Consider the following 11,626-nt stretch of genomic DNA (forward strand, 5'->3'; position numbering starts at 1 on the left):
AAGGAAAGAGTCGGCCGCCGCTGCACAACGCCCGACGCGAAATCCTGGCTGTACCCTAGCGCTTGTCCTCTTTCGGCGCAAGGTCGGAGATCATGACCACAGAGCTCCCAAGGCTGCTCAACCACCGCGACTCTACAACGCACTGGACAGGGCGCATCACTTCTTTTTGGTTTTCAGAGGCTAGCAGATGGCCTCCAAAATGTGAGTTGGAAATGTTTCCGTGGTTCAGACCTCGTCGCCATATTTTTTGATTTTTCCACGATTCAAGCCCCAGTCTCCTGCCACTCCTCACTGTCCGCTTTTCTGATTTCAATCCTAGTGTTGTTGTGGGTGGTGTCAATGGCCAGTTCCCAGACGTCTTCAAGAAAATCGCAGGTCTCCACGCCAAAAACAGCTTTGCATTCGCGATCGTGGCTGGAGATCTCTTTTCAGACCCTCAATCCTTGACCGAGGAAGACGAGAAAAACATTGAAGATTTGATCAGCGGCAAGACTGAGGTCACGTTGCCGACTTACTTCACGCTCGGATCCAAGGCACTACCAAATAAGGTCGCAGAAAAACTGGACGCGTCTGCAGGAGAACTGTGCCCGAACCTCTACTTCCTCGGCAAGCGCAGCACTTTGAAAACCTCGGAAGGGATCCGTATTGTTGCTCTTGGAGGGAGGCTGGACCAAAACCTCGACAAGGCGACTTCCGACGACAAGTACACCCCCTCTTACAGCGAGCAAGACGCTCGAGTACTGCGGGGTGCCAGCACTGCCGATATCCTCATCACAGCCCAATGGCCCGCGGAGATTCGCACAGGATCCAAAGTGGAATCCCAGCCTGATGGAGAGCAGCTTGAGCAAGCGTGCATATCAGACTTGGCCTCCAACCTCAAGCCACGCTACCACTTTTCCACTTCCGGCAACATCTTTTATGAGAGGGAGCCTTTCTTTCATGTTCCCACAGAGGACGCGCCGGACGGCTACAAGATTACGCGCTTCATCAGCCTGGCAAATTACGGCAACGCGAACAAGCAGAAATGGATATATGCGTTCAGCCTCGACCCTAACGCCGCACCACCAATCAGCATTCCTCCGGGAACCACGGCATCGCCGCTTTCTTTTGCAAGCAAGAAAAGATCGTTGCCGAACCAAGAGACATCATATCGCTTCTCAACCAACGACGAAGGCGGAAGCCACCGTCGAAAGGGAAACAAGCGGCAACGGACGAAGCCCCTGGCACAAGGCGAATGCTTCTTCTGCCTCTCCAACGCCAACATCGCCACGCATCTAATCACGTCTATAGGCGACGACGCCTACCTCACCACGGCCAAGGGCCCACTGAGTACAGCCTCGACATTCTCGCCGCACCTCAAATTCCCCAGCCACATGCTCATCATCCCTCTGAACCACACGCCGACGCTCGCATCCATCGGCGAGCCCGAAAGCCGCAAGAGCGCCTACGACGAAATGCAGCGCTACCGCCGCGCCCTGCAGACCATGGTCAGCCGCCTCAGCAGCGGCAAGCTCGGCGCCGTGACGTGGGAAGTCAGCCGCGCAAGCGGCATCCACACGCACTGGCAATTCCTGCCCGTCCCCGTCGACCTGATCGCGCGCGGGCTCGTCGACGCCGCGTTCAAGGTGCAGGCGCAGAACGAGCAGTACCCCAAGTTCGAGAAGAAGGACGTCGGCGACGGGTTCGAGGAGGGCAACGACTTCTTCCGTTTGCTCATTTGGAGCCCTCCTGGGGAGGGAGAGGACGAAGGGAGCGAAGGCAAGGAGACGAGTCTGATTTTGCCGCTGGATCCCAGTTTTCGGTTTGACCTGCAGTTTGGACGGCGGGTTCTGGCGAAGCTGCTCGGCCTGGAGAGTCGCGTCGATTGGCGCGATTGCGGGCAGAGCCATGAGGATGAGGTTGGCGATGCAGAGGCTTTCAAGGCGGCGTTTAAGCCGTTTGACTTTTCCCTGGAGGAGTAGTTGGGGGGGTGCAACGATCTTGTGCTCAACACATACATACACAAAAAATAGCAGTCCCTCCAGCCATGTTGAGCATACAACCAACCCACCAAAACGAAACCGCAACCCCAAAACCGCATGACTCAACACCACCACGGCAACCCTCAAACGCCCTCAAACCACTGAACACGCCCAAGCGCCCTCCTCCCCATCTATCTATCCCCACACTCCTTACCACCCCGCCCCCTAGTCCCACACCCACCCACCCAATGCTCCTTCATTGAGCCATCATCTCCGCATCCCCCACCACCAAGCAGCAACCCAAATAACGATCACCACCGCTCGAGCCGCCGCCTATTCGTCAAACAACGCCGTCGGAGATTCGCTGCGTGCCTGGAAAACCAAGATGCGGAGGAGCGACATGGGGCAGTGGTTGAGGTGGACGACGAGGGTAAGGTGGGCCGGCGAAGGGCCGATTGCTGTAGCATAATTGTGAGAGAGAGTGTGTGCGTGAGGTGGTTGTTGTGTGTATGGAGAAAGTTGGCGGAAGGAAGGGTGGAGTGGTTCAAGATCATTGGTATGGATGTATAGGAGGAGGCGGAAGAGATAGTGGAGATGGTTGAGATGACAGGAACATGGGCTCTGCGCTTGGATATATACCTACATATGATGATTTGGCAAGGAGGGAAGGGGAGTAAAAGGGAAGGATTTAAAAGAGCCACACGCGATAGTCTACCTGTGTATCCAGCTCCAACAAGCCCGCTGTGCTCTACTCCTGATGTCAAGGCATGCTTAGTCTACAAAACAGCGCAGGCATGGAATGCCGCCAACAAGAACACCAACACGACAGAGCCAGCACCTGAAACCTCCAAAGACTCAATCAGGGAATGCATCTTGACTTCCGCAGGTAGATACACTACGCTAGGCTACGTTCCGGCACGCCACGCCCAAGAGCACGCCGACGTCCACGTGCATGCTTCTCCGCATCACCGACCGCGCACGCAGTCGCATTTGAGGATCTCGTCCAGATAAAAGGAGTCCGTCTCTGCCTCCAGGCCATTCAATCCCACCCAGACAGCGTCAACGTCAGTCATGACAAGCGTACCATGCAGGAAAGCCCAACCAACAGCCACACCGCTCCGATGCTTGCTTCGTACCGACAGAACGCGTCGGGCGCGCAAGTCGATTGACCGGCCAAGCCAGTCAAGCCACCAGAGACAGCTCATCGTCGAGCGCGAATTGGGAAGAGCGCGCAATAAATGTGTGTTCGATGGACAAAAAGGAGGAAAAGAAAAAGGGGGGCGCAAGACGCCCAAACACCGCCTCGATTCTATATGCAGAGAGAAGAGGAGGAAGAAGGAAGCAAAACGCACAAAGAGGAGGCGGCGGAACGGTGAAAGAGAAAAGAGGCCGATGGAGCGTGTAAGTCGTGAAAAGGATTGGTTTTGGGCCAATGCAAAAGTGGCTGAATCAGTCGGCTACAGCTGGGCCAACTTTTCTCGCTTGCTTGCTCGACTGCGAAGGGAGCACAAAGCAAGACGCAGGGTGAATGTAGCAGTGAAAGCCGTTTTGGCCAGAATCGTTCGGATGAAGAGCAGGAGGAGCATTTAGCTTCTACCCTCCCATTCTCTCCAATGACGGTACAAGTACGGTAAATCAGGATGCCCGAGGGTGTCGTCACGAAGTGAGGTCTACGATGAATTCCCAATTGCCTGCAATATTGACAGTCAGCGTTCCATTCGCATCAGCAACCAGATCATGGACAATGCTTACCAGCCTTCAAGTTTTCGGCCGTGTCGTTGAGGAGAATAATCCTTCGCCGTTTGCAATATGACGTCTTGTCCATCATCTCCACCTTGAGCCCTGCCAGCTGGTCGACTGGCTTTTCAAACATCTCGGACAAGTTCTCCACGGCCATCTCGAGATCCTTCTGGTTGTCCTCGAAAATCGCGGTCAAGTTGTTGCGCGCGAGATAGTAGGCAAAAGCGTAGGTCCACTTAAGGGTCTGGCGGCACTGCTGCAGCACCTGCGAAGCCTGCTCCAAGAATTGGACCTCGATCCAGGACATGCCAGATGATGTTTGAAGCTGCGTCATCTTGCGCTCCGTCTTGAGGTAAATGTCCTTGTCGAGTTTGGCAGATTGCTCGTGGTTGGCGTAGCGGTTGTAGTAGTGCAGGTAGCGCTCAAGAGACTGCCGTGACTTTGCTTGGGCGTCGCGCGCTTCCGAGCCGCTCTTCTCCTCGTAGCGGTTGCAGTTGTACCAGCTGGTGCCATGCTCTGACCAAACACCCATGCACATCCAGCAGAACTCGTGGCGACACTTGCGGCACGTCATGTGGTTGCAGCCGCCATTCTTTTCTATAGTCGAGTGGCACCGGGGACACTCCTTGGTATTGGCAGAAATCCAGTTGGCCGTCTCCGAGTCATCTTCACACTTCTTGAGCCACTTCTTGACAAGCGGGCAAGGTGCTGGCTGGTGGTCGTTGAGCGAGCAGCCGAAGCAGAACAGGTGGCTACAGTTGCAAACGACGGTGGGGACAATCCGGTGCAAGTCTCGTTGCTTGACGTGGCATTCGACGGCGAATTCGCAGTTCGGGGCTGGGCACCATTTGAGAATCTCCTTGTCGTCTACATATGTGCGCGTGAGGAGGACTTGGTACCTGTGGGTTGTTTGTCAGTGTATGCTTGGCAGGCATGGATGGACGAAAGTACCTGTCTTGGAGCTCTTCCGTTACCAGCAAGTCAAGAGACTTGGAGTCTACTATGCGGTTGCAGTCCTGACCTGGGCACTTTATGCGCGCCGCCTCGCCCTCGTCTTTTATCTTGGTGGTGAGATACTGGCGATAGCAGTCTATGCAGAACCTGTGGCCACACTTCATGGCGAAAGTCTCCATGCTCGGATCATCGTCGACGTAGCACGACTCGCACATGAAGCCTTGCGGAGCCTTCTCGATTCTGCAACGCGTGGCGACCTCGTCTCCAAGCCCTGCCTCCTCCAGCAGCTCTTCCTGTTTGTCCATGTACTGCTCGATGACCCTCTCCTTGTTCCATCGCATGTGCCGCAACAATATGGCCGTTGCTTCGGGCGGTTGTCCGAGGATCTGTGACACCTCGTCTATGGTCTTTTGCTGGTATTTCTGAATGTCGAGCGGGCTGAAGACTTTGAAGTCGACTTCATGCGAGTTCTTGGTCGGCTTGATGTCCTTGTCTTGGGTGTCGAAGGGGATGTCGGCATCTTCAATATCCATGTCCGAGTCTACCACCCACGTTGTGTTAGTTTGCTCCGGGTACTCGCCAGCCGTCGGGGAATAAAGAAAGCCTACCGTCCTCGTCGAGGCTCACGTCGCTGTCGTCATTTTCCATAAAATCATCTTCGCTCGACTGCAAGCTGTTGAAGCCCTCCTCGTCGGAATCCATCGAGGGCGAGGCCGTGGTCAGAGGCGTGGCGGGGAGGGTTTGCTTGGCCAGGCGTGCGGCAGCGGCAGTCTCTGGCTTCTTGTTTGGACAGTCTGCCGCGTCGGTGTCGGTAGCCTTGCGCTTCTTGGAGAAGGAAGACGTGGTGAGAGACAGGAGCCAACACCGCCGAGGTGACGGGTTGGCGCTCGGGGGGGTCAGGCGGGAAGAGGAAGAGAGGCGGAGGAGCGTGCAGCGGCTGTGGAGGTGCAAGGCGCGGAGGACGTAGGGGACGTGGGATGGTGGTGTGCAGCGAGGTGAGCGGATGGCTGGCGGGTTGTGCGTGCAGTCAGGTGGTGTCGTAGTTTTGGGCGCACCCAGGCAGGAGTTGGTCAGTCAGGCAGTAGGTCATCGCCGCTCCCTCGGGCGGAGGCGGCGCGGCCAACGCCCGGGCCGTCCAGTCTGCCACCCACCCGGACGGACTTCACTGCAGCTACATCACGGTCCCCGTGCACGCAAACCTTCAATTGACCTTTTTTTTGCATCTTTTTCGCCACCACACCACGCTCCCGCCCACACGAGACCCGGAGCGGTGCTGCCGGCTCTCGCACGCGTCGAGCGGTGGGTCGCAGTCTATCTAATCTTGCCTACAGCTACTCGTCGTCGTCATCTTCGTCGTCGTCTTCCTCATCCTCGTCCTCGCTCTCGTCATCCGACTGCGCCAAGAAATCGATAAACTGCTGCGTCTTGCTTCGGACCTTTTTCATGGCCTCGCCGGCGCTCGACTTGTCGTCGGCCCACCACTGCTCAAACGCCTCGTCCTCAATCACGTCCATCTCGTACAGCTTCATCGACGCACAAAGCAGAATGCTGTCGCCCTCGTTGCGGTGCGACAGCTCGGCTTGCATCAGCAGCAAGAAGTCCACCTGGTCGACCTTGCTCGACGCATTCTTGTCGAACATTGTCCTCTGCAGCAGCGTCTGGTGCGGACTTAGCACCTGGTCCGTGGCTTGCTTCACGCTAACGCTGCCACTCTGGATAACGTCCGAAATGCGTCTCAGCATGGCGGTAACAACGGCGCGCCGCACTTGATGCTCAGATGCGTTTGTGCTCATCCGCAGCGATGCAAGCTCCAACTGTATGTTGGCCGTGTCATCCCCTTTGCGGAACGAATCCAGCAAACTCTCTGCCGCTTCGTGATCAAAGTTAGATGCATGGTGGCTCGACGCGTCCGAAGCAACAGACAAGAAGCTTCCTGATGCCGATCGGTCGTGGTGACCCATGCCTTCGTCCGTGAAGTCGGACTCTGAGTCGAGCGTCGAGATTGACTCGTCCGACAATGAAAGATGGGCAAGGCTGTAGACTTGTACTTGTTAGCACCGACAAAGAAGCCCACCGCGGAGACTTACTTGACCGCTTTGGCACAAGGCCCTCGACAACCTCATCCTCCTCGTCATCATCCTCGTCAACAAACTCGACACCAATGCCGTCCTGACCGACGACCTTGGGATCCGAAGGCGCTCTTTCGACCTGTTCGCCTTCGTTTCGTTTTCTCTTTGCTGTGGTGAGTCTACTCGCGCTGTCCACCACCATCTCATTTGAGATGCGCACGCCGAACGAGACGAGAGCACCCGGCTCGACCCTGCAGCCCCTTCCCACATGCGCCTTGTCCGCAATGATGGCCTTTTTGATGACCGCATTGTCCTCAATGACGGCGCCGTCCCAGACGTAGGCCCCATCGATCGTAACGTTGTCCCCTATCTGGCATCCGCGGCCAATAACGCTGTTTGAAATGTGGCTGCCCTCTCCAATGCACGTGTCCATGCCTATCACAGTGCCGCGGTTGATGACGCTTGATCTGGACAATATGACTCCTTGCTCCTTGTACACATTTCCTTTGTGGTAGCGGTACGTCTGGTCGGCCATGAGGTTGCTATCGGGACACAAGGGGTAGGCCCATCTCGAAATGACGTCTTGGGTCACGGCGTCGTAGGCCTGGAGGTTGCGCACGCGAGAAGCGTAGTGGTTGTCGACGATGTGGGTGTGGATGGTCTTGCCGTTGAGCTCGTAGTCTTTGAGCACGCTGTGCAAGAAACCGCGGCGGGGCGCTTGAAAATCGAAGTTATCGCTCCACAAGGCCAGCACATCGGGCGTGCAAATGTCAATCCCGCAATCAATCAAGTCGCTGCGGATCTCGATTTCGGCATTCTCTGCGATCAAGTCCGCCGCAATGTTGACGTGGTGCCGCTCCGAGTACTCGCGCGAGTGAATCTGCTCAAAGTGCAGGCAGCGGTCCTTGATTGGGTCGATGATGAAGACGGGGCTGGCTTCTTGCGCCTTGGTGCGGTGCTTCTCGCCCGCTTCCCGCAGCACCATGGTCATGATGGCGTTCTTGTCCTTCTCGCGCCGCGCCTTGTGTGCAGCCAAAGCGTCTTTGAGCGCCAGGTTGCTCACGACGTCGCCGTAGACTACCAAGAAGTCGCCGACCAGGAATCCGCGGTGGTCGAGGTCGCGCATCGCGTCTCCGACCGTGTGCGAGGTCGATCGGATGAGCTCCACCTTGGAGAACGGCGACGACGGCGCGTACCATTTCGATTCACTGCATAGCTTTCAGTCTAAGCCTGTTTCCTGGCGACAACCAGACAACGTACTGTATGTATTCCTCCAACAAGTCTGTATGCGCGCCGCAGTAGACAAAGACCTCTTCGACACCGGCGTTTGCGAGAAATTCAAACGTGTATTCGATGAGCGGCGTGTTCGCCAGCGTAAGAAGACACTAATGCGACACGCTTGTCAGAATGCCGTGCGCAGCAGAACGGCAGTGGCATTGGAGCAACATACCCTAGGCTTCTCGAGAGTTAGAGGGTAGAATTTTGGCTCGTAGCTGTCCGCCAGCACTACGGCCTGAAACGGCTCCTCGACTGTATCATCGCCACCGGATCGAGGCTTCTCGCTACCCTTTTTCGGTCTGGGAGCCATGGTTGGCGAGGCAGAGAGGTCGTCGCTCGCGGTGCGAATAATGTGAAGGTTGATGGCCGGGGTGGTGCCAACCGGCGGGGTCAGTGCGGCGGCGGGCATGACGAAAACAACAGTCGGTACCTTGCTGTGACTCCCAGGTCCACGCTGCTTCCTCGCTTCTCACCGTCTTCCTTGGCTCGTGGTGTCCGTGGCCGTTTTTGGATCTCGAGACATGAAAAGCTTCAGAGGTCACCTAGGGCGAGATTTATACTCGTCCCTGGCTATATTTGCATGCATGCTGACATGTGATTTCTGATTTGACTGGTGGGATCCGTAGACAAATTCACACTTTGTTGAGGGCAGATCTGACACTGGTGCGAGAGACCACCACTATGAGCAACGCCATTCATCAGATTCTAGTATATTTCACATTGTCCGAGAGACTAGAAGAGAAGGTCAGACTACCATACACCCCTTGCCGTCCTCTATCCCCCATGTCCTCCTTATGCATTGGACAGCCGCCTTCGCAACGTACACATTTTTGCCAGCTTCGGTACGTGCAAAGAGCAGCAGGCGGCATTAATAGCCAAAACCCTCCAGTGTGTGCACCAGCCACCACTGGGACGGCAACGAGACCTCGTTCGAGACTTCGAGAGGTCCTGCTCTTCAACTTGCCAAGCTCAGCTGGCCGCTCCTGGCGGCTCGGCACGAGATGGAGAGTTCATTTGTCAAATCGACGTTCTCCGAATCTCTTGATTCCATCACCACGACAGCTAAGGATGTGCGCGGCATTTTTGCACGTCTTGGATCCAGTTCGCTTTCACTTAATCTATGACTCTTGGATTGGCCGCACGGACGGCTTGAAAGATCTTGCCAGTCAGGATTCGAAGCAGGCCTGCAATTGGCCGAGACTCCACTAATGATGCGGAGAAACCCAAGATGTGGTCATTTAGCCTCTATGCACTGAGAAGAGCGCTTGAGATTGACCTTGGTATCATCGAGGCCTTTGCATTGCGTTCATTGCCTGCGCCTGCATTTGTGGGTTGTACATTTGCTGTCGCTTGTTCGGGTTGTTCATTTCGTCTCCACCGGTGATTTCCGAAATTTGACGCCGATGTTGTTGGCCGCCCTGTTGGCGCGCTCCCATGGGCATTTGAGGCGAAGTGTTGTACTGCATCCCCGCAGGCATCTGGGTCGGCACTCCGAAAGCAGTCGGGTGATGGGCGTGGACCGTGCTCATGTATTCCTCGGTGACGCTGCTTCCGACCGGTGAGACTCCAGGCATCTGGCTAGGGGAGTTCCAGTTGCTTCCAGTCGTGGGTGATTTGGAAGGGGAATCTTCGTCCTTGAGCGATGGCCGTCCCGAGCTATGCTGCAGCGCTGTCGGTGCTTGAACTGCCGGCGGAACCATGGCATCCATGCCGGCTGAGGGTTTCTTCAAATGGGCCAGATGCTTCTCAAGCATTAGAAGCAAGCCTTCTTTAGTAAACGGCTTGGGCAAGACGTCGTTCATTCCTGTGTCAAGTCAGCGAGGCGTTTAGGCCAAGCCTCAAAATGAACATACCGTGTTGGAAGTACATGGAAATATCGTCGCTCCTGATGTTCGATGTCATGGCGATAATGGGGGTGGAGTCAAATTGGCGTATGAGATGGCATGCCGAGACACCGTCGAGGTTTGGCATGATGATGTCCATGAGAACCAGGTCATACTTTGAGCCTTGGTTCATCTTGTTAACAGCTTCCAATCCATCGAGCTAGTAATGATATCAGCAAACGCCCATCTCATCCACCAAGAGAGATCTTACCGCGCTGTCAATCGCGCAATTGAACGCGTAGAGAAACTTGCTGCCAATTCTGCGACACGTCTGGTCATCTTCAACGAGCAGGATTTGGGGCTGCCTAATCCACCCAGGGTCCACCTGCGCGCTCTTCTTCCGCTGCTCGGGAGCGCGATATCTCGATTCGGCGGTCGATTCCACGGGCTTTGATGGCAACGGATACGGAATGTTGTGGATATGTTCGCTGTACATTGGGTCGATGCCATTGTTCTGGCCAACTGGGTAGACGAGGTTGTCAATGTCGCCGATGCGCATAGAAGTGGAAGAGCTGGCAGAATGGGGAGCTGCACCACGACTGGCTGGGCGCGTACCGTTGCGACTGAAGTCCGGGGGAGGAGTTGTCAGCGTGCCGTTCATACGCATGGCCAATTCGTTCATGTGCTCCAGGTTGCGCGGGTTGAGCATGACGTCGGCGTTGGTCTCACTGAGGAGCTTCGAGGCGTGCTGGAGTGGTGATGCTGGCGCGTCGTCATCTATGGCAGGGACTTGCTGGTTTGAAGGGTCCATGTTCCCGTTGTGCGTCCCACCGGCTCCATCAGGGAAGGGGTTCGAGGTGACCAAGCGGCTGTCCCGTCGTCTCTGGGCATCGACATTTTGCAAGTACTGCATCACACTCTGCATAATGTGCTCGTGGTTTACAATGGTCTTTTGCATGCCGACTAGTTCCTGGAGCAGCATCGAGTGGTGTATGCTCAGTTCGTTGTAGCGCTCCTGTAGCTGTTGAAGTTGCTGTTGCGTGGCGACGAGTTGCGTGTTGAACATGTCCATCTGCTGCGTCGGGATGACGAGGTCTTCGGCAGTGTTGTTGGGTTTTCGAGGCGCTGGGGCTTTCCTCCGAATGTTGTCGAGGGCTTCTTTGTTGTTCATTTTGAAATCAGGATGTTTGAATTCCCATGCCTATCCCACTAATCAGGTCGACTGTGACTGAGAGGGTTAAGTCTCGGGGCAATCAACTTACGCCTGCGCCGTACGGAGATTGCCCGTTTTCTTCATTGTTGTGCCGGACTTTGTGGAAGTCGTACTTGTTCAGTTGACGGACAAAACTAGCAAAGTTGCTGTGCTTGAAATGCTTTGGGAGTATATGCTTTGTGAATTTTTCGTTCTGGATATGGTCAGTGGGACAGGTCCAGGGCGCGCAGTCGCAAGGCGCTCACCTCGAGCACAACGAAGCTGTCGCCTTCGTTGCCCCATCTGACGACGCTTTCATCCTGGGGGCTCTCCAACATCCTGTAACCGAGGTCAATGGCTGGCCCGAGTGGACAGTGTATTCCGGAAGGCATGCGTACTTGTAGAGCTTGCGAACCTGTTGCCGAACATCAGTAGACGAAGGCAGTGGTGTGCCGGGAGATCACTCACGAAGTCGCTCGAGTTGCTGGAGCCTCCTCCAGCGCCGCCCCCTCCACCACCACCGCCTGCGCCGGCACCATGGTGACTATTGCCGCCCTGCTGATTGCTCGAGTCCATGTCGCGCAGACTCAGCAAGGTGGAAGCTGCAGT

General features: G+C 55.8%; 3 protein-coding genes across 3 annotated transcripts; 1 reads left to right on the plus strand and 2 right to left on the minus strand.

Moving 5' to 3' along the window:
• The first annotated feature begins 111 nt into the window (after positions 1 to 111).
• J3D65DRAFT_634673 (CwfJ C-terminus 1-domain-containing protein-like protein) lies at positions 112 to 2,210 on the plus strand. Its single transcript, XM_066801250.1, has 2 exons — positions 112 to 201; positions 320 to 2,210. The coding sequence occupies exons 1-2, from the start codon at positions 188 to 190 to the stop codon at positions 1,959 to 1,961; spliced, it is 1,656 nt and encodes a 551-aa protein (XP_066652582.1). The 5' UTR covers positions 112 to 187; the 3' UTR covers positions 1,962 to 2,210.
• A 1,486-nt stretch (positions 2,211 to 3,696) lies between these two features.
• J3D65DRAFT_558072 (uncharacterized protein) lies at positions 3,697 to 5,188 on the minus strand (the record flags this gene model as incomplete). Its single annotated transcript, XM_066797341.1, has 2 exons — positions 3,697 to 4,592; positions 4,645 to 5,188. The coding sequence occupies 2 exons, from the start codon at positions 5,186 to 5,188 to the stop codon at positions 3,697 to 3,699; spliced, it is 1,440 nt and encodes a 479-aa protein (XP_066652583.1).
• A 798-nt stretch (positions 5,189 to 5,986) lies between these two features.
• On the minus strand, positions 5,987 to 11,409 carry J3D65DRAFT_558392 (heat shock transcription factor 2; the record flags this gene model as incomplete). Its single annotated transcript, XM_066797360.1, has 9 exons — positions 5,987 to 6,696; positions 6,743 to 7,932; positions 7,985 to 8,109; positions 8,175 to 8,286; positions 9,341 to 9,806; positions 9,856 to 10,045; positions 10,097 to 11,026; positions 11,088 to 11,231; positions 11,284 to 11,409. The coding sequence occupies 9 exons, from the start codon at positions 11,407 to 11,409 to the stop codon at positions 5,987 to 5,989; spliced, it is 3,993 nt and encodes a 1,330-aa protein (XP_066652584.1).
• Positions 11,410 to 11,626: the final 217 nt, after the last annotated feature.

Source organism: Phyllosticta citribraziliensis, assembly GCF_038025025.1.
Source record: "Phyllosticta citribraziliensis strain CPC 17464 chromosome Unknown J3D65scaffold_10, whole genome shotgun sequence".
NCBI classification, from domain to species: Eukaryota; Fungi; Ascomycota; class Dothideomycetes; order Botryosphaeriales; family Phyllostictaceae; genus Phyllosticta; species Phyllosticta citribraziliensis.